The sequence below is a fragment of the Equus przewalskii genome, chromosome 21, assembly GCF_037783145.1.
Source record: "Equus przewalskii isolate Varuska chromosome 21, EquPr2, whole genome shotgun sequence".
NCBI lineage: Eukaryota > Metazoa > Chordata > Mammalia > Perissodactyla > Equidae > Equus > Equus przewalskii.
The window spans coordinates 33,688,026-33,709,445 of NC_091851.1; the positions used below are offsets into that span (position 1 = coordinate 33,688,026).

General features: G+C 54.5%; 2 protein-coding genes across 7 annotated transcripts in view; one reads left to right on the forward strand and one right to left on the reverse strand.

The window, feature by feature from the left end:
* Nucleotides 1-7,883, forward strand: part of PKIG (cAMP-dependent protein kinase inhibitor gamma) — a 76,373-nt gene extending 68,490 nt beyond the window's left edge. For all 5 annotated transcript variants that reach the window (XM_070588388.1, XM_070588390.1, XM_070588389.1 and 2 more), the window contains 2 exons: nucleotides 3,256-3,429; nucleotides 7,131-7,883. In XM_070588388.1, the coding sequence (XP_070444489.1) occupies nucleotides 3,279-3,429; nucleotides 7,131-7,210 (231 nt within the window). In that variant the 5' untranslated portion in view covers nucleotides 3,256-3,278 and the 3' untranslated portion in view covers nucleotides 7,211-7,883. The remainder of the gene's footprint in view (nucleotides 1-3,255; nucleotides 3,430-7,130) is intronic.
* A 461-nt stretch (nucleotides 7,884-8,344) lies between these two features.
* The window catches only part of ADA (adenosine deaminase), a 28,084-nt gene continuing 15,008 nt past the window's right edge, over nucleotides 8,345-21,420 (reverse strand). The window contains exons 3-12 of one of the 2 annotated variants that reach the window (XM_008515560.2): nucleotides 20,049-20,171; nucleotides 15,164-15,307; nucleotides 13,774-13,889; nucleotides 12,389-12,516; nucleotides 11,583-11,654; nucleotides 11,399-11,500; nucleotides 11,046-11,110; nucleotides 9,555-9,684; nucleotides 9,120-9,222; nucleotides 8,345-8,659 (exon numbers count right to left, since the gene is read on the reverse strand). In XM_008515560.2, the coding sequence (XP_008513782.1) occupies nucleotides 8,646-8,659; nucleotides 9,120-9,222; nucleotides 9,555-9,684; nucleotides 11,046-11,110; nucleotides 11,399-11,500; nucleotides 11,583-11,654; nucleotides 12,389-12,516; nucleotides 13,774-13,889; nucleotides 15,164-15,307; nucleotides 20,049-20,171 (997 nt within the window). In that variant the 3' untranslated portion in view covers nucleotides 8,345-8,645. The remainder of the gene's footprint in view (nucleotides 8,660-9,119; nucleotides 9,223-9,554; nucleotides 9,685-11,045; nucleotides 11,111-11,398; nucleotides 11,501-11,582; nucleotides 11,655-12,388; nucleotides 12,517-13,773; nucleotides 13,890-15,163; nucleotides 15,308-20,048; nucleotides 20,172-21,420) is intronic. The other variant, XM_008515568.2, reaches the window with a different exon arrangement.

A 21,420-nucleotide genomic window follows, 5' to 3' on the forward strand; every position in this document is an offset into this window, starting at 1 on the left:
GATAGACAGATGGATAGATTCAAATTTAATTCAACAAGGCCAGAGCCTGTAGGCTCAGCTGCCAGGACAAGGCCTGTGTATGGCGTGGTGAGAGTCCACTCACAGATCCCTCATCTCATGGAGCCAACATTCTCATTGGAAGAAAAGAGCTAAGGAGACAGGCTCAGGGAGGTGGTGTGGCCTGCCCAGGCCTGTTCCTTCCCTCAGCAGTGGCAGGTGTAACAGAGAGGATGACTCTGGGCCGAGGAGCCAGATGGGGCTGCTCGAGACTTTTCTGAGTCACAGTTATGAACTCACCTCACTGACCTCAGAGGGCTGTTTTGGCAATTAAGTAAATGAGATACAGAAAACAGGTAAGCACTTGGTAAATGTCCCCTTTGCTGTTATTGTTAGAGTTGTCGTCATAATTTTTATTCTGTGTGGTTATTGCAATAGGCCATTCCCCTGTTCTGAAGCTTGGAGCAGTCTCCTCAGAGGGAGATTGCGGGAGTGAAACTTCTGTGACCGGCAGAAGGAACCACCTCTGGAACTCCTGGGAATGCCGCTTTTTACTGAGGAGGAGCCAAAGCACATCTAGGGCAACTTCTTTCTCTCAGGGCAGCCGGGAGAGAACAGGCTGGGCGCGCCCTCTGCTGAAGCGTGGGGGGATTGCCCTAGACGGAATTCTGGCCCTGTCTTTATTTTACAGGGTGGGAGACTTTTGGAGGCCCTCTCAGAGAGGGGCAGTCTTGCTCACAGTCCGGTGGCAGAGCCAGGTTCAAAACACAAGGTCACGTCTCTCATTCTTTTCTCTTTCTGCTACAGGACACCACCCTGTCTCCTCTGTCTGATTGTTGAGTGCCCCTAAATTATTCTTTAGGTGTCTTTTCTGAGCTAGGCGTTGTGGGGAGGCCTCTATCCTGGCCAGCCCCTCCTTATGCACAAACTCCCCCCCCGCCCTTACTGTCTGAGCCCCACCCTGAGCACTTTCCAGCCCTTCCTGCCAATGTCACTTACCTTCTCAAAGCACTACGTGACAACTGGGGCTTATAAAAACTTCAAGTCTTACAAAAAGATAGTCTTAGAAAGTGAAAGTAAGTTCTCCTTAATCACAAAGAACCTTGACAAGATTTTTTCTTGTATCTGCCATCTTTCCCCAAAGAAATTGGGTTTTATTTTAGGTGTTGTTTTGCAACCTACATTTTGCTATGTCAGTACAGGTCCGTCTAGCACATTTCTTTATGAATACTTTATAATTCATGTAATGCCCAGCCTCCTGAGGGACATGTGGGTGGCTCCCTACAGCTTGCTGTTACTGACTACGCACAGTAAATATCCTCACAGCATAGAGAGCGTTGGCATTTGCCTCAGTGTGTCTAGAACTGGGGTTTGCTGGGCCCACACCAGTTAGGAGGACCATGAACACCTATGGGCAGGTCAGGGGCTTAGACCCCCCCTTCCACTTCCTAACCCAGGGTCTGCCAAGTTGCCAGAGTCCGTGCAGTGGCTGTGATTTGATTGCCTTCAGAAGGTCGTCGGTGCTCAATGAGACATCCTAGTGTCCCCTGGCAGGTTAGCCTTTTTTGTAGCAATGCCTGTTGTTGGCAAGCGTGCAGATGCATGCACAGTCTCGTGTGCTGCTGGTAGGAATATAAAGAGGAACAGTCCTAGGTTTATAAGGTTTTCCCCCTCAATTTTTTGTCATTATAAATACCACCGTGCCATTCTGGAAGGCGACTTGGAAAAGTGTCAAAAGATGTCTTAAAAATTATTTCACCCTTCCTTTTAGCCCAGCAGTTCTACCCCTAGGAATATGTTCCAAGGGAGTAACTAGAGAGAGGCGCAAAGATTTACATAAAGACCCAGTGCTCCTGTAATGGGGGAAAATTGGAAAGTACCTCCATGTTCATTTCTAGGGGACTGATCACGTAAATCATGGTACATGCAAGTATACGTATACAAAAGTCATGTGCAGGGAACTTTAATGACATGTTCGAGAGTGTTTCAGAAAGCAGGCGATAAAATACAATGTGTGGTGTGATCCCAGAATAATTTTTTAAATGTATGTAGCTTGCCTTTCTATATGTATGGTTCTCTTTTCTCTCTCGACTGTGCTGTCAACCACCAGGGCTGTTAACCGCCATCCCTGTAGCGATAACTCCTAATTTCCTGTCTTTCCTTCGCATGCCATCTCTCAGCTGAGCTCCCGCCCCCACCTCCGTGGCCTACTCTACCTCCCCGGGAGGGCTCACGGGCACCTCAGAGTCAACGTGTGAGACAGAACTCTTAATCTTTGCCCCACCGTCACTCCCCAAAATATTCCTCCTCTGTTACTCCTCATCTTACAAACCGCACTTCTGTCCACCTACGTATTCACGTCAGAAAGGTCACTTTTGCATCGAATACCAAGTCCTGTTCATTTGTCCTCCAGATTACATCTAGAATCTGTCCACCCACCACCACCAGCCCCGTCCTCCACACACCATCTTCTGGCACATGAATTTCTACAGGAGCTCCCTGACTTGCCCCCTTCTGGCCCCTGCTTGACCCAGATGTCAGAGTCATCTTTGAAAATGCAGATCTGATCCTTCGTGACCTGCCCTGGCCCCCTCAGGACCAAGTTACAGATGGGATCTGGCCCCTGCCCAGCCCAGCAGCATCCTCAGTGTCACTGCCTCTCTCCCACTACACCCCTTTTTCAATCCTTCTGTCCCACCAAGCCCTTCCCTCCTCAGAGCCTTCACACATGCTGTTCCCCTCTCTGAAATGTTCTTCCTCTCTTTGTGCAGTTAATGCCTAGTCCTCCTTGGATCTCAGCTAAAACGTGACTTGGTCAGGCTTGGGTAGTCACTCCGCACCCTGCCTTCTCCCTGGAGGCCCTGGGCCCCGTGATCATTACTTAGGTATTAGGTATTCGGATTAGCCCCCAATAGACTATAAGCCGTGGCAGGGACCACGGCTCATTTTTTCTTTGCTGCATTTGTGGCACTTAAGCCAGTGCCTGGCACATGATATTGCTAAGTGTGTAGATATTTATCAATAACTTTACTTCAAGAAAAGGCAGAAGATGTTCTGTAAAATGTTGATGGTGGTTTCCCAGGTGTGAAATTACGGGTGACTCCTTTTGTTCTTTGTACTTTTCTGTGCTGTTTCATCTTCAGTGATCAAGGCAATAACTGTCATTTGGTCAAAAGACATCAGTGCTGGGAGCAGAGCTGAGTCTTCTCTGCAGAATGCCTCTGGACTCACCTCTGCCCTCCTGCCCCTGCCCCACAGGCCTGAAGAGCGATGCAACAGGCATGATGGAGGTCGAGTCCTCCTACTCGGACTTCATCTCCTGTGACCGGACAGGCCGTCGGAACGCGGTCCCTGACATCCAGGGAGACTCTGAGGCTGTGAGCGTGAGGAAGCTGGCTGGAGACATGGGCGAGCTGGCACTCGAGGGGGCAGGTCAGAACCCATGCGTCTTCAGCACTCCTGCGTATCAGAAACCCTCTGCTGGGCTCCTAGACTGCCCGCTCACTCAGAGAAGAGACAGCATTGAATCAGGCCCTGGTCCCACGGGCAGCGGCAGAGAGTCCAGCCAGTCTCTCGGCTGGAGGGCCCTGGCAGGAGGACTCTGGCTGGGCATCCTGGGTTCTTCCCCTCCCACTCACCCCATCCATCCACAAGTCCTGTCAGTTTTCCTCCAGGGTCCCTCCCGGGCCCCTCCACTTCTCTGCATCCCCACAGCCAACTCCTGGCTCAGGCCACTGCTAGCCCATCCTGGCCGACTGCAGCAGCCTCTTCCCTGGCCCCCCTGCATCACTCCCACCCCTCCCATCTTGCTCTACACAACAGCTAGCGGGACTCGTTTAAACTGTCTGATCCCATCCTGCTTCTGCCCAAAAAATCCCCAATCACACGCAGAGTGAAGCCAAACTTGTCACATTGCCCTGCCAAGTGACCAGGCCTTGCCTGCCTGCCTCTGGGATCTCACCGATGCCACTATCCCCTCACCTTCTGCCCTCCAGCCACACCCGCCGTTGCTCTGTTTCATTTGTTTCCTCTGCTGGATCACTCCCCACCCAGCCCTGTGGCTGCTGCCTCCTCACCCTCAGGCCGGAGCTCCTGCAGGTGCTCAGAGGGGCCTTGCCTGATGGCTAACCCATCCCTCCCCAATCACATGACCCTCATCACTCTCTGACAGGGTCTCATGTGGTTAAATACGAGCTCCCGGAGAACAGGGGCCTTCTGTTCTGCTGGCACATAGCAGGTGCTTGGAAAGCACTGGCTGAATGAATGAATGAATGGAAGAAGTAGCGTCTGCCACCTCACGTGTTGCCTGGGACAGCCCTCCTCTCCTCCCTCTGTGCTCCCAGTGAAGTCCGCTCAGCTCAAGCCACTGGTCAGCCCTGGGACCTTCCTTTGGGAGCCTGCCCTGGTCCCCCCTGCACTGGCTAGGGCCCTCTCCTCCCTGTCTCACAGCACCACTGAGGCTGTCCTTAAGAGGGCTACAACCCTGTTTTTCCCTGTATAGCCCCCCCAGTCCAGAGCCCTTGGCCCTTGCTGGCCAGAAATGACCTGTGAGTACAGAACAGAGAAGATTTGGTGGGGGTATGGCCCCAACCCTCTGTTATAGATGGACAAACACTCCCAGAGAAGTTCGGTGGCTTGCCAGGGTCACCCAGCATGTTAACATAGTTAGAACAAGAAGGTGGCTGCCCCTGACACTCTTCCCAGGGAACCCCACCCCCATACCTTCCCTGCTCGAGTGGTCTGTCAGCCTTCCCTTATCATGTGGCCCCAAAGCTCCTCACCCAGGCACATGAGCCTCCACGGGGTCTCACCCTGCTCACTTCCCCTCTCACTTCTCTCCCCTAGTGCCTCTGATCCAGCCAGAGTAAAGTACTTTTATTTCTAGACAGCCCCCGATGGGTCATAGCACACTGCTCCCTCTGTTCGGCTCTTCCTGCCCTCCCCTTGCTGGGCTCACTTGTCGTCATTCTTGGAGACACAGACCGCCTACTGAGAGGCCTTGCCTGACCGCGTCCCCCTTCTCAGCCTCAGGGAGGTGCCTCTTCTCCCAGCCGCCTCCGTAATCCCACTTAACACAATGCCCTTCCTCTAGGCTGTGAGCTTCTCCTGAGGGGATGTGTCTTGTGCCCTCAGTGCCTGGTGGCGTTTGGCATGTGATAGAGGTGCCTGGTCAGTGGCTGTTCAGTGAATAACTAAAGGACCAGCGTGCCCAGCCGCCACCTGGGCATGCTGCCGGGGGCTGGCCTCAGGGCCTCTCTGTCTGCACCCCCAGCCCTGGGACACTGCTGTCTCCCTCCACCTCAGCAGTGGTGGCCGCCCACCCATGTACCCCAATCCCCTTTTCCCCTGTCCAATTCGAAATCCCTGAGGTATCTGGGTCCTCTGGGTGCATGACATTTGCCTGCCAGGGTGACTGACCTTTAAAAGGGGGCCCTGAGGAAGGAGCAGCACTCGCTGCAGGGAGGTGAAGCACTCCTGGTGGATGGCAGGCTGAGGAGCCTCCCAGTAGGCCCTGCAGTGACCAGCTTCCACAGGCAGGTGCGTGGCACGCTCAGGCCCGCAGACGCCCCAGGGGAGTGGGAGTATGGGCCCGGGATGGGGCCCCAGAGGCCCTGATTGCTGAAAGGTCTCGGGAGACCCGTGCGTGGCCAGGGCAAGGGAAGGGGAGCCGCGGCCTTAGCCTGTCCTGAAGGCCTGGCCTCCCAGCCTCCACGTCTGTGGCCTGGTCCTGGTTATTAACACTCCCCAAGCATGTCATGGGCAAAACTTTGTCTTCTTTGAGAGTTCCTTACATGGGGAGCACAAATGTTTCCTTCCCTTGCCTAATAGAGGTAAACAATAGGCAAGGCGTGAAGAAATATGAGTGCACTGCCTGGGAGAGTGTGTGACCACGAAAGCTTCTCGAATCAAGCTTGGAAGCTGACTCCAGGGGTGTCCCAAGGGTGCTAGTTGGAGAGGAAAGTACTTGAGGACCTTCTCTCCAGGCTAGGAGAGAGGGGACTGACACAGAGGAAGCAATTTCCCTGGCTGAGCTATTCCCATGTGCCAGATGACCACATATGTGCGGAAGTGTCACCATCCTCCCTTTATGGATCAGGAAGCAGAGGCTCAGAAAGATTAAACGCTTGCCTGAGGTCCCACAGCAAGGAAATGGCAGAGCAGAGGTTACTGAGAAATCTAGCGAGAATGTTCCTGCTGGTCAGGGCCGGAGCATCAGAAGCTGGGAAATGTGCCTGAAGTGCAGTCTGGTTTGTCAGGCTTTTAGAGGGCCAGAAGGACCCTCTGGGACTGAGCCTTTGCTACAAGCACCACCCTAGGAAAGGAGGTAGCCTGGGGTGGGCATCTGCGTTCGGCCTGCATCCCTCACTCCGCTGACCCCCACTGCTCAGGCCTGCCGCGAGGGCCAGGTGAGGCCCTGTGGATGACGAGGCCTCAGTGCTGGGAGTGCTGCACGCTCAGCAGAAGTTACATTTAGTGGGAGGGACACTGGCTCCCTCCACCACTTGATCTCAGGCAAATCAGGTCACCTCTGTGAGGCTCGGTTTTTTCCGTTTTGTGTTCTGACCCTGGTCACGCCTCCAGGCTGCTGTGTGCAAGGCATGGAGGTCAGTGCAGGGTGGTGTTTCTTTGTCATCTGAAGGGCTTAGCCTAAGGATGCAAAGGCAGAAGGCATCTAGGGAGGTGTGGCTGGTCAGGCCAGGCCGCCGCACAATGAAACAGCTGTGGGCTCCCTCCCAGCCCCAGCCTGCACCCTGGGACTCTCCTGAGCTGGCCTAGTTCCAGGCGCTTTTCTGTCTTATAAGAACTCCCTTTCGCCGAGCACCTGGTACCTGCTGGGACTTCACGTTTTCCTCTCTGGAGAGCCTGCACAAGTACCCTGACCCTCAACAGCCCTTCATCTGATGCTTTCAGCATCCATCTTGGCCTTTAATTGACTTTAATCATACTAGTAATACTGCATGCATATTCTTTGTAAAAATTAAAATGTTATAGACCAGACTAAGGTGCCCTGTGGCTACCACCCCCAAATCCAGCTCCCCAGGCTTATCCACTATTAACCACTTTGGCTGGCCCTTCCAGACCTCCTCCTATGCTTTATGTTTGTGTACATGCTCCTTTTTCTCCCTCTCCAGAAGGACAGGCAGAAGCGGGCACCCCAGACAAGGAAGCTAGCAACCAGCCTGTGAGCAGTGACGGGACCACTTCGTCTTGAGTCTGACCTTGCCCGAGGAGGCTGGAAGAGAGACCTGCTGTGAATGGGGAGCCCTGGCACTGGCCCGGCAGCCTCTTCTCTGAGCCCGTGTCCCAGGCAAGCCAGGCCAGACTGAAAGGCACTTCCAGGGACCACCGTGGCCCCTACCCTGGCAAGGCCTTCCGCTCGCACCCACAGGGTCCATGCTCCCACCATCTCCTCACCATGGCCTGATACACTTTCAAGACACTGACCACAGGGTGTTATTTATTCAGTGGGCATGGAGACTCGGGGGCTGGGCCCTGCCCACCTGAGTGAACAGCCCATCCAGGAACGCTCCTCTCCCGGGCGGCCTGGGCAGGGACCACATCCCAGCTCTGCCCTCTCTTCTCCAGCCCTAACCTTCTGGGTCAAGACCTTCTTATCCCTTTTTTAAAAAACACTTTTAAACTTTTTAATAACTTTAAACCTTTTTTCAGCAGAGGGAGGGAGCTGACAATTGACCTTTTTTTGGAAGCCATGGTAAGCTAAACTCTTTGATCATCTATGCAGCTCTGAGGTTCCCTCATGGAGCTTCACAGACCCATTTTTAGGGAAGGGATTTTGTGCTCAAAACTATCATCAACCCTTTGCCCTTTCTACCAAGATAAGTGACACCTAGGACCCAGGAAATAAATGCTGATGATTTGTGTGACTGGTTTAAGATTATTTCTCCTTTAAACAACAAAAGCAGGGGCTGGGCCCTGTTTTCCCTAGGTCCACAATTAGCTGCCCCAGGCATCCATGGAATGAAGTTCCACAGAGGTTGGCACCACTCCTTGGCCCAGTGTCTGATGAATCTTCCAACACCCCCGCCTCACCCCAGTCCACAGCTTCAGGAACCCAAAAGAAAGGTTTTCCCCTTAAAACCCAGAGTAGGAGGGGCTGAGAGTTCAGGGAGCACTTATGCCACAGACAACTCTTCAAGAGAAGCCTTACTTCTTCTGGAGGGAGCGGGGGCTGGAGGTCCCTCTGAGCCCCCAGTAGTGGAAGCCAATCACAGCCCGAACGGGGCTCTCAGGGCCCTGCCATTGGGTGGGCTGCCTAGGTCTAGGAGTCCCTGAGGTCCCCTCCAGTCTCCCTTCACCCAGGACCACAGCACCTCACACCATGCGCTACACGACACCAGCCATTGACTTCTTTATTGAGCACCAGATTTTCAGCACGAGTCACCACAGGAGGAGGGTTTCAGATTCACCTAGGCCCTGCCCCTGAGCTGGGCACATAATCAGAGAGTGTGGCCATGCTGAGCTGTGCGTGTGGAGAGAGACAGGCACACAAGCTTCAAGAACGTCAGTAGCTGAGACTGCAAATCATAGTGTTCCTGGAAGGGGTAAAGGAAGGAGTGTTGCTTGACCGCAGAGTTGTGAAGACTCCATCCACAGGGTGAGGGCTCAGAGAGGCGGCCGTGATGTCTTCACCGATGCTGCCCTGCTTGCCAGGTCAAAGAAGCAGATTAGGCAACTCGTAGCACCCAGGATGTAAAAAAAGTCACAGAACGTCAGAGCCAGAGAGGAATCCCCTTCTATAGATGAGGAGACTGAGGCTTAGAGCCAGGGAATACCTTGCCAAGGACACACAGGAAAGAAGGAGCGGAACAGAGATAGGACCTTGCTTTGGGCAGCCATGAAGATGCCCCAGGGTTGCCAAGACCTTTTGGACTGGGCTTTAGAAAGTCTCTTCTTTTAGACCAGCCGCCTCAAGACAGCATTATACAGAAAATAAGCCATCTCATGAGAAGTTGTCACCTGCCAGGGCCCTGTAACCAGGAAGTCATCACACATCCTTGGTGCTGCCCAAGAGAGGAAGGGAAGGCATCTTGCTAGAAGTCCCACAAAGCCAGGCTGGATCCAGGGCAAGTCAATGGCCCTGAAGCTCAGACAGAACATACCTGCAGAGGCTGAAGATAGCATCCCATAGGCTTTATAGAGCAGCTCAAGAAGCTCCCCCTTCTCATCTTCTGGGAGGAAACAGGACTTTGCTGCATTGATATTCTGGAAGGGCCAGCACAGGAGACAACATGGAACCAGAGAGCACGGAAGGGAGCCCTTGGCAATCTAGTGATAGGCCATCCTTTTCATTAAATATGGGCAATTAAGCTCAGAGGGAGAAGGACTTGTCCAAGGTCACATGGCAACAAGTGACAGAGCACACTTCTCATCAGCCAAATATTGTCTTCCGTGGAAGGTGTCTAACCCTAGATGTGGCTTGGCCTCTTGAGGCAAACTCACTCCTCATCTCCACAGGTCCCAGGCCCTGGACAGGCCTTGAGGCCTCCCACTCCCAGGACCCAGAGTCGAGGCTGACCGGGCTTGCACCCACTCACCAGTCTCTTGAACTCCTCTTCGGTAAAGCCCATGTCCTGTTTGGTCATCTGGTAATCAGTCTCCAGGGTGGACTTGAAGATGAGCGGGTCATCTGTGTTGAGCGAGTAGTTAACCTGGTCATTTTTGAACCTGGATGCAGGGAGAGGGAGAAGAGCTCCCCTTTACTGTTCTGTCTACAGTCGCCGCACACTGACTCCACCCTCCTTTGAGCCTCGGCGGCATCCTTAGATACACCTGGAAGATCTCCTTGTACAGAGCAAGAAACAAATCCAGAGAACTTGAGTGACTTGCCCAAGGCCTGTGACATAACTAGCAACTTGAGACTAAAACCCATCCAGCCAGGCCCGAGCCAGGCAAAGGCGGATGAGGAGCGAGGTGGAATGGGGGCTTGAGGAGGCCACAAAAGCAACACCCTCCTCCAGCTAGCCGTCCCCTTCACAGCCAACACTCCGGGAGTCATCCGCACCTACCCCAGTCATCATCAATCCCCCTGGGACCTGGCTCTTGAGACACGCCATGGAAACTCTTCTCGGCACGATCCCCAACTACCGTCTCGTTAAATCCAGTGGACCTTTCCTAGCTCTTACTTGACTCATGGAGCAAAATTTTACACTGGTGAATGTTCTTGGAACCCTTTCCGTCCATTTCTTGGACATCACACTTGCCTTTCCCCTACCTGTCTCTTCTGCCTATCCCTTAAGTGTCACTGTCCTGCTGGGTTCTGTCCTAGGCCCTCTTGTTCTGTCTCCTGAGGCCATCCCTTTTCCTTTAACCACCATATCTGTGTAGAAGACTCTTGAATCTTTCTCCAGCCCATAGGCTGTATACCCATATGCCTCTAAGAACCTCCACTTGGACATCCCAGAGGTACCGCACACTCCACGTTCCTAGAGCAGGCCTTAGGACTCCTTGTGATCAGAACATCAGAGCCCACGCCCCTTCCCTTCTTAGAAGCTTGGCAGACAGACCAGTGCTGGCCTGACCATGGTCATCCCAAGTTCTTGCTGTCCTTATCCTATGTCAAGGAAAGGCTGCTTTGCCCTCTTGAGGCCTGATGCCACTGCCAGGGCTCAGTCATAGGACAGCCCGAAGAAGGGCCAAGACCCCCTAGACAGACTGCAGGGTGGGCACAGGGCAGGGTGGGACAGACCCTCTGGGGGAAAGCTTCAAGATGGTGCTCGGGGGAATGCCCAGAGGTCCCGGGAGCAGAGACCACGCGAGCAGGAGGCACTCATCTTCCTGATGCCGAGGAGGCAGAATCTAGAGTGTGGAAGTCTCCCTTGGGGTGGCAGGGCATTCTACTATCGCTGAATGAGCTATAGGGCCCCAGCTGTGCTATCTAGTAGCTGGGGGGCCTTGGTCACATTAACCCTGCCTGTTCCCGAAGATTCGTAGAGATTTCATATCCAGAGTCCTAGCCTCTGCGTTTCCTTCCCACCCTTGGCTTTCCTAGTACAAAACTGAATGGGCCCCAGGGAACCAGGCCTCACCGAACCACCACGTGCTCCATGCCCGGCTTCCAGGCGCCTGTGAGGTAGCTGGACCAGGGGCAGACCTGGAAGAGCAGGTGTGTGACTGGCACAGACACCCCCAGGCCATGCTGACCTCCCCTCCCCCCATGCCCTGGGGCTGGAGCCACCTACTCCGTCACCGTTCTTGCCATGGTCACCCTGGCCTCGTTGCTGGTGAATCCCACGACCTCGTCAGTCCTGCTCAGCCTCCACCACCTTGCTGCTTTAATGCCCACCACCCACTCCCGCCATCGCTTGCCCCGCTTCTTTGGCTCCTGGGACCCTCTCCTGGCTTTCCACCTCTCTCAGCTCCCACTCCCTGGCCCCCTCACCTCAAAGTGCATGTTTTCCTGGCGCAGCTTGTCATAAAGGGCCTCGTCCTCCACAACTTCATAGCCATGCCCCACCCTCTCCGTCTTGAGTATATCCACAGCCTGCAGAGAAGCAGAGTGGAGCCCAGTATGGGGCGGGGAGGAAGCAGGGAGGAGCGCCCCACAGCCAGCCCGGCCTCCTCACCTCTCTCACCACCTCCGCTGAGCCCGCCTCCCCGGCGTGGACTGTGCGGTGGATGCCACTCTTGACAGCTTCCTGAAAGGGCAAGAGCCAGGTCACAGGCAGCCCCGGGGGACGGCCCCAGCAGGGCCTGCCTTCACGACACTTTGGGTGTGGAGTTTGAGCAGGCTGGCACCATGGCCACAGTCAGGCTGGCCTGCTGCAAGATAGGGAAGGCTGGTCTTTTTTATCGTTATTTAAATGGTAGCTATCATTTATTAGACAGATACGTGTCAGGCACTATACGAAATGGTTTGTATACATTATCTAATATTCATAGCTATTATAATCCCTACCTTACAGTGGGGGAAACTGAAACTCAGGAACATTAAGTAACATGACCAAGGTCAAACAGCTAGGACGTGGGGAGCCAGGCTTGACCCGGGCAGTGAGACTCCAGAGCCCCCACTCTGAGCCCCACGCTGCCCCCCTTCCACGAGAAGGGCATCAGGAGGCTCTGAGACATCTGCTCCAACTCAGTCATCCCAGCAGACGAAACAGAGACCCAGAGAAGATACCATCTTGTCCGAGGTCACACAGCAAATCATAGGCAGAAACGGCTCAAACACAGGACTCCCAATACCAAGTGGGGTCTTGATACCAAATTCCCAATTTCTAGAGCTCCCAGACGCAACTAAGACACACTGAGGAGCCCAGAAGGTCTCACACACCCCAGGGTGTGTGATTTCTCCCTCCTGTGGCTGGAGACAAGCTGCTCCCACCGCTCACCCAGTGCCAGCCTCTCCTCCCGCTCCTTCCCCGAGACCCGCCTCATAGGCTTTCACATGTCCTGGGAAGAGGCTGCTTCCTTCGATGGTCTCATCTCCAGCCAGGTCCACGGCTACCACAGTCTGCTGCTGGTACTTCTTACACAGCTCCACCACCTCGGAGGACCAGTCTGTTGGAGAGATGCCTGCTGGGCCTCTGTTGGCAGCACCAAGGAGAGAGGACCCTCCAGCCCTCCTGCTAGCTGGCCCACCCACTCACCCCTACACACCCCCCGAGGCCAGCTCACGACAGAAGGCCCGGTGTCTTCACATCCTGACTGCTGTGGTCTAACCACGTGGCCTTCAGCAAACCGCTCCACCCAGCGCTTCCTTTTGCCCCCTCTCAGGGCACACCTCCAGCTACTGCACAGGGTCCCGGCAAGGCTCTGCCGACGCCAGGGTGAACAGCACCGAGGACAGGGCGTGGGCTCAGTAAATGACACATGGGTGTTCTTGCACTTGATTTCCAACAGCCCTCAAGGTGGGCTCACCCCCACCTGGCAGATGGGGAGGTGGAGGCCTGCGCACTTTAACATTTGAATCTCAAACCTAACTTACACTGCTATTGCTAAACATACTGCTAATATACTATGGACCCTTAACCAATAAAGTTTTCATGAAGTGTTTAAAAAGAATGAGCAGTCACAGGCTTTGGAACCAGATGGCCCTGGGTTCACATCTGGGTGTTCTGCCTTCCTGATTGAGGAACAAGAGCCTTCACCTCTCTCTGCCTCAGTTTCATCATCTGTCAACTGGGGATAAACAATGGTGGTCCCACCTCACAGGCTGCTGCCAAGATTGAGAAGATACATGCAAGTCGCCCCGTGCAAGTCGGCCCCAGAGGGGGCATTCACCCTTTGGTTCTCACTATTCCTCAGGGCAGAGAATGAGGTAAGTACAGGCACCTCCTGTGACAATGTGTATCTGAGGTCCAGAGAGGTGCTGTGACTTGCCCAAGGTCACACAGTAAGGCTCTGCACCTTGGAAGCTCAAGCCCTGGAGGTTTGATCAGTGTCTGTCACAAGGGAGACCCCTCAGAAATCCCGGAGATCAGACCTAGGATAAGGCCTGGCCCACAGGGTCTCAAGGGAGGACCGTGGGCTTAGATTTTTGCCTACTGTTCAGGCTCCTTTGGTTGGCAGCCTCCTGCAGGTCACATGGCTGTCAGGCCCAGTCTCCCTGGGGAGAAGTCTCTGTTGCCAGGAAGTTCCGAGCCTGCCCAGGAGGGCTGTGATGGCCTCAGGAAGCCCCAAGGCCTGCGGATGGGCTCCAGGGATACCCTGGGGTGGCAGGGGCATGGGGAGACCAGGTTCAGCCCCGGTGCCAGGCCAGGAGGTTGGGGCCGTTGTCAGATGGGCAGCCCAGGGCAGGGCCAAGGTCATACTCACTGGGCTGGTGGCGCATGCAGCACAGGATGGAGCGCACCTTCACCCCAAAGTCTCGCTCTCCCTCCTGCAGGCCCTGGCTCACTAGGGCCACCACCTCGTCTGGGGTGACGTCCCCTCTGTGGGGAGAAGAGTAGGGATGGGCCTGAGACAAAGGAAGGTGTAAAGGACAGCCCCGGGACGGACGGAACAGAGGATGGGAGGAGGGGGAGGAGGGGAGGGCTGGTAACATTAGACAAGGTCACGTGACCCTCCGATGCATGGAAGATGATGTCTTGTGGGAAGGGGAGCACAAGGGCTTTTCGAGGGAGAGGCACTCTCACTCCAGCAGAGCCTGCCTGCTCACTCACATCCCCACACTCTCCTCCTTCCCCAGCTGGACTACGTTTCCCAGTCTCCTCCCCAATTCAGTGTGGCCACATGACCCAGCTGTGCGGTGACTGAGTGTGGACTCAAGGGATGTGTACCCCTTCTGAGCTTGGCCCCTGGAAACCCCAAACACTCCTTAACCCTCCCTCCCCCCTCTGAATGGCTGGGATAGAGATGAACTCCACGGTGACCTTGAGACCCACACGTTATAGATTCAGCCCGAGCCCCAGAAGGAATGGAGAGTTGCCATCCACCCAGAATTGTTTGTTACCTGAGCAAGAATGTTATTTGTGGCTTATTTGCCTGGGGGTCGGGGGAGGAGGAAGAAGGGGTGGGGGAAGGGATGGGAAGGGGAGGAGGAGGAGGAGTCTTCCAGGAGAAGCCCCCTCCCCTTCTAACCTACTGCCTCTGAGGAAAGAGGGAGGGAGATGGCCCCAAGCCCCAGCACACCCCCTTCCAGCTTCCTCGGAACTGCCTGGGCACTTCCAGACCCGCAGTGGATGTCCCAGTGTGTGTGTTGGGGTGGGGTTGGGGGGTCAGACCCAGCCGTCCCCCCAGATGGAGAGCACCGCTAAGCTGGGGCCTGGTCTGATTCTCACTTGTCCACGTGTGTGAGAGTCATGGCTAGAAGGGGGACGGGGTGGTTGGGTGATAGCAGTTAGAGACCCCTGGGGTCCAGGCAGGGGGCAGGAATGGACCAGACTCACTTCAGCTACAGGTCACAGCAGGACCCCTGCAAGTCGCTGGATAGGCAGGTTAATATTCTAGACTGCAGGCCTGTGTCGAGAACTAGGGGTGGCAAGACAGCCAAATGCTTTCGCCCAAGGTAAACCAGAAGCCCAGGGGAGGGACGGGAGCTACATCTCTCACGACAGAGTTCAGCCCATCTTTCTGAGGACGTGGACCAGATCGGGGGCAAAAGCAAAGTCTCGCTTGGGTCAGGCCTCCTGACTGTCCGTCCCTCAGGTCTCAGGTTGGACCATGCGGCCACAGCCTCGGCGCCACCCGCCAGGCGGCCACTCACTCGGCCTGGTTCCAGGGCACGGGCTCCACCTTAGCGCTGGCCAGCAGGTGTGGGCTGTAGCGCACCTCCACGTAGACCACGCCCTCCTTGGCCTTCATCTCCACAAACTCATAGGCAATCCTTCTGATAGCCTCCCGGGAACCCCTGCGGAGAGAGCACAGCGAGTGGGGACAACCTTCCCCAAGTCCCTTGGGAGCAGGAGGAGCCACGAGGCTGTCCCAACCTTTGGCAGATCAAACCCACTTCTGGCCCCTCATCGCTCATCCCCCAGCCCCAAGCTCTGGGCGGCCTCTGGAGAAGATCCTAGAAGCACAGCAAGTCCTGCCGGGTCTACTTCCAAACTACGTGCCAATTCTCACCCTTCCACCCTGGTCCTAACCACCTCCTAACTGGCCTCCCCACCTCCAAGGTGGCCTCTGACTCTGCTCTCCACACAGCAGCCAGAGCAACCTCTGACATGTAAGCATACCGCTCCTCCACTCCGAACCCTAATGGCTCCCCGCCACGGCGAGTACAGTTCCAACCTCATGGCCCAGCGCACAGCCCTGCGTAATCTGGGCCTGCCACCCTGCCCCGCACCTTCCGTCTCACTCACTCCATGAGGCCACCAGAGCCTTCTTTCTGTCCAAGAACAGTCAGGCGTGTCCCCACGTCCAGGCCTCTGTGTTTGCAGCTACCCCTGCCTACATGCTCTTCCCCCAGATCAGCCTGTCCTCCTTGCCCCCCTCACTTAGATGCCAGCTCCAGCCTCACCTCCTCAGAGAGGCCTTCCTGGACCACCTTAGCTTAAAATGGGCCCTCCATCACTCTCCCCCTCTTCCCGAGCTTTAGTTTTTCCTGTGGCCCTCATCACCACTGACATTACAGAGCACATGGGTTTCTTTACTGGCCGGTTTTCCATTTCCCCTAGCCTCCATGAGGCAAGGATCCCCCTGCCATCTGTCTCGTCATGGTTATGACCCCTGAGCTGAGAACAGAACCTAGGACATGGTGGCCACTCAAATATTTGTTGAGTGATGGATGTAGGCTGGCAGGGAAGAGAAGAGAGAAGGACACACCGAGGCAACAAAAACAAAAACAGACAAGTGGGATTGCACCAAACTAAAAAGCTTCTGTCCAGCAAAGAAACCCATCAAGAGTGAAAAGGCAACCTTTAGGGGAAAATATTTGCCAACCATCTATCAGATAAGGGGTTAGTATCCAAAATATATAAGGAACTCATATATCTCAATGGCAAAAAACCCCAAATAACCCAATTGAGAAATGGGGAAAGGACCTGAGAATAGACATTTCGTAAAAGACAAGCCCCAGACACCACCAGCAATATGAGATGGTGTCCACATCATGAATGATCAGGGGATGCAAATCAAACCACAACATCCCCTCACACCTGTTAGAATGGCTATTATCAAAAAGACAGGAGACGGCAAGTGTGGGTGGGAATGTGGAGAAAAGGCGATCCTTGGGCACTGTTGGTAGGAATGTAAATTGGTGCAGCCACTACGTAAAACAGTATGGCGGTTCCTCAAAAAATTAAAAATAGAACTACCATACAATCTAGCAGTCCCACTCCTGGGTAAATACCCAAAGGAAATGAAATCAGGATCTTGAAGAGTTATCTGCACCCCCATGTTCACTGCAGTATTATTCACAACAGCCAAGACATGGAAACCCCTTAAGCATCTGTTGACAAATGAAGGGAAAAAGCAAATGTGATATGCAGACACACAGGAATATTACTTGGCCTTAAAGAAGAAAATCCTGCCATTTGCAACAACATGGACAGATGGAGGACATTATGCTAAGTGAAATAAGCCAGACATAGAAAGACAAACACTGCGTGATTTCACTTATATATGAAATCTCAAATAGTCAAACTCGTCAAAGCAGAAAGTAGGATGGTGGCCGCCAGGGCCTGTGGGGAAAGGTTGGTCAAAGGGTACAAACTTTCAGTTCCACAAGATGAGTAAGTTCTGGCGATCTGATGCCCAGCATGACGACTCTGGCTAACAATACTGTATTGCCTACTTGAATTTGCTCAGAGGACAGATCAGCAGTGCTCTCAGCACACACACTCACACAAAGGTAACCATGTGAGGTGACAGATGTCAGCTAGCCTGATTGTGATCATTTCACAGTTTGTATCTCTACCAAATCATCAAGTTGTACACTTTAAATATATTGGTTCCTATTTGTCAATTATACCCCAATGAGACTGAAAAAATGAGAGAGAGAAAAAGACACAGATGGACAATGAAACTCTGAGATGGAAGACACCTGGGACTCAGACCTGAATCCTAGTTCCCATGTTTATCTGCTGTGTGACTCCTGGTCTGTTAGTCACCCTCTCTGACCCCTACATCAAAGGGTTATTGTGAGGACAAATGAATTAAAACTCATAAAACTCACTCAGGCCAGTGCTTGGAGCAGAGCAGACAAGTGCTCAAAGTATTTTAGTCACTATTTCTGTGTGTTGGCTCCAGAAGCCAGGCGCAAGTTAACCTGCAAGGGCTACTGTGAGTCTTGACCAAATGACAGTGGGCCGTGCCTAGCTGGAAGTTTCCACCGTGAAGAGGAGAGAGGAATTAGGTTACTAGGACGCAGAGTGTGTGAGGGAGGGTGTGCAAGCGCCCCAGGAGCCCTGCGCTGCGGAACCGGCCTCCCAGGAGGAGCGTCCTTGGAAGCCAGGGTGCCGCTGCTGATGCAGATGAGGAGCTCCGGCCTCTCCTGCAAGGAAAGCCCTGAGGGCGGGGTCAGGGCCTGGACCCTGGGTCTCAGCGCCGCTGCAGGGGAGCTGGCGCTCCTCTTCCTTCCCACCTGGTGGCCCGACCTCCCTGACAGCGGGGGGCTCAGTCACTGCACACGGTGGCCGGCCCTGTCCTAGGAACAGATGACACAGCAAACAAGGTGACAAGGAGCCCACAGTCTAGCAAGAGAGACAAGCAAGTAAACAAGTAAAATACAAAACAGACAGCAGGGCAGATGGTGCGAATTTCTATGGACACAAATACAGCAGGGGAGGGGGCACAGCACAGCGGCTGGGAAGGCACTGCCATTGCCAGTAGTACAGCCAGGGAGGACATTTGAGCTGTGAAGGAGGTGAGGAAGCGAGCCGTGGGGCATCTACCGGATCAGCATTCCAGGCAGAGGGAACAGCAAGTGCAGAGGACCCGAGGTCCGGGGTGCACTTGGTGTCCGAGATGTCACAGGAGGCTGATATGACTGGAGAGGGGCAAGCAAAGGGCGAGTGGCAGGAGATGAGGGCTCTCATCTGACACCCGCGAATGGTGACAAGCAGACAGGGAGGTCAGAACATCAGAGGCCGTGGCCTGAAGGCCAGGCAGCTCTGAAGATGACAACGTCTAACAGCCTGGCCAGCTTGGGCCTTCAGGGAGCTAGGCCTCTTCCATCTTGTGGCCAGAGAAACAGGAGCAGCCTTGCGGGCGGTGTGGGAGAGGCACCTCGGCCTGTACAGGATCCACCTGTACGTACGCTCTGGTAGGGGTGCTGGGGGAGAGGCAGCAGGGAGGCACTCGCACATGCTAGTGTCTCCTTACCAGCGGCAAGGATGGGGCAGTTGGTGCCTTCTACACTGTGCCCCAAAGATTCCTGCTAGCAAGAAGCCAGCAGCCTTGGTGCACAATCTTCCTTCCCCAGGACTCCCTATGCCTGTCCTGCCACTTATCTAGCCAACGGCCTCCATCATCTCCACTGGTCCTCCAAACCCTTCCTCAGGCCTAGCCCTCTGGACCGTATCACACCCTCTCCCCACAAGGCCCAGTCCGCATTTCCGCCTCCAGGCAGCCTTCCCTGACTGGTCCCAGCCCCTTAGCCTCTTCCCCCTCCTGAGCTCCTGCAGCACTGACTGCCAACGCCCGATGATTGCCTGCCTTGGGAAACTCTGCCTCGTGCCAGGAAGGGTGAGGTGGCACTGGGGCAAGAATCTGGGCTTCACCCCTTGCCAGCTTTGTGGTCTCGGGCAAGCTCCTTCACTTCCTTGAACCTTGGTTTCCTCCTCTGCAAAAGAGCAGTGTGTCCACTTGGCAAGCCTTTTGACAACTACCAGAAGTATAATTCCGTGAGCTCTATACATATTACATTCTTCCATATGTAAGATATTCTGCGATTAAAAAATAGAAGGACTGGGGCCGGCCAGGTGGCGCAGTGGTTAAGTGCGCACATTCCGCTTCGGCGGCCCGGGGTTTGCTGGTTTGGATCCCAGGAGTGGACATGGCACCACTTGGCAAGCCATGCTGTGGCAGGCATCCCACATATAAAGTAGAGGAAGATGGGCACGGATGTTAGCTCAGGGCCAGTCTTCCTCAGCAAGAAGAAGAGGATTGGCATTAGTTAGCTCAGGGCTCATCTTCCTCAAAAAAAAAAAAAAAAAAAGAAGGACTAAGAGGTAACAGGAGAGAACTAGCGCCAGGCTGTCAATAAAGCGAGCCATCGTCTTCACAGTAAGAGGGGCTTGCTGAGGGCAGTGTCCTCTTCCCAGGCCTCAGAGGTAAGTAGGATCACCCATTGTCCCAATCAGCCCATTGTCGAGGTGAGGGAACTGAAGCCCAGAGAGAGAAAATGTGCCCGACATCACAGGTATTTCACAGAAGAGTCTGATCCTAGGATCTGTGTTCTCAGCCCACGTTCTGTCACTTCTCTGTAGAAGTTGACAGAATCTCAGTCCATCACACCCACTTTCCAGAAGGGAAAACCAAGGCCCAAAGGCATGGAGAGATTTACACAAATACACACGATGGTGAGAAGCAGAGCTGGGGTGTCAGAGCCCTCTCCCCCAACAGGCTGAAGTGCAGGCCGGGGCTGGCAGCCTCCCACGGGCACAGGGGTCAATGCTGCCCTGGGGTGGGGGGAGACGGGGGCGACTCACGCAATGGCTGGCATGTAGCTGTCGAACTTGGCCAGGAAGTCCGGGAGGCTGAGCGGCTCATCCATGCCGATGGCGTTCTTCAGCCCCTCTGCTGTGTCGGCTGGGAGGGGGATCCCCCTCTTCCTGGGGATCAGACAACGTGGGTGGTGGGCTGCCCTGGGCAGGACCCGACAGACCCAGAGCCCAGCCTCCTCGGAAAACAAGGCAGGACACCAGGAGGTCTTCACCCAACCCCTCCCAGTGGGCAGATAGGAAAACCGAGGCCCAGGGCGTACAGAACCAGGACCAGAATCCTTCCAGTGCTTCCCGTCCCCAAGACCATGACCAGCCAGCAAATCTCAAGGGGTCACACAGGGGTTAAATCCATTTGTGCGCATGAACACACACACACACCTGGGGACGGGGAATGTGCCAGGATAAGTGCATGACTTCCTCCTCAGCCCCAGGTAGGGGGAGAGCCGCTGGTCCTCTGCCAGGTCAGGGGTTATCAGGGGCAATATCTGCAACATGTCATGCCCAGGGCGGGGGGAGGGGCAGGGGCCAGACCTCCCTTCTCCGCCCTCCATCTGGCCGGCACATCACAGAGCCTTGCCTGGCCCAGCGTGCCAGGAGAGGGCCGGGTGAGCTGGCCGTCACCTCAGAGCTCTCTCCCCTCCCTGCCCACAGCCTCCCGCCTGCGGCTGGACTGCGGCCATCACACAGGAAGGACTTTCCCAGAACGGCCCTCTGGCCCGGAGCCCTTTCCCGTCATCAGCTCTCTGCCTACCCGAGCTAAGGCAGCAGGTGCGAGGCGGGGCTGGCTCCTGCTTCTGCACGCTCCACCCTGACTCACAGGTCACCCTGGGCCTCAGTTTCCCCACTTTTAAGATAAAGGGACAGGCAAAGAACACCTGACACAGAACAAGTGCTTCTACCATGAGGGACAAAAGGCAATGAAAGGGACTCAGGGAACAAACGATGAGAGAAGAGAAGACCCTAAAACACCCTCAAGAGGACAAGAAGATGTACATCCTTAAAATACCACTACCCCTTTTTCAAAAGGGGACATTCAGAGGCTAAGAAAGAACTCTTGGAAATTTAAAAGAATATGACAGCAACTGTCAGGATATAATAAAAGGAATGGAAAACAAAGGCGAGAAGATCCTCTAGCAAGTAGAAAAGACTAGAAGATAAAAAACAGGAGCAGACGGTTAAGAAAGTTAGAGGATTAAGTCAGGAGGTTCAAGCATCGTTATCCAGAAGATGAGAAGAGAGAAGGAAGGAAATCGCCAAAGAAATGGAAGTGTGACCAAATAGTGTTCAGGTCCTTGGATATCTCCCTTATTAAAGTGCTAGGATGTGTCCCTGCATGAATACCTGTTCCCTGAGCCCC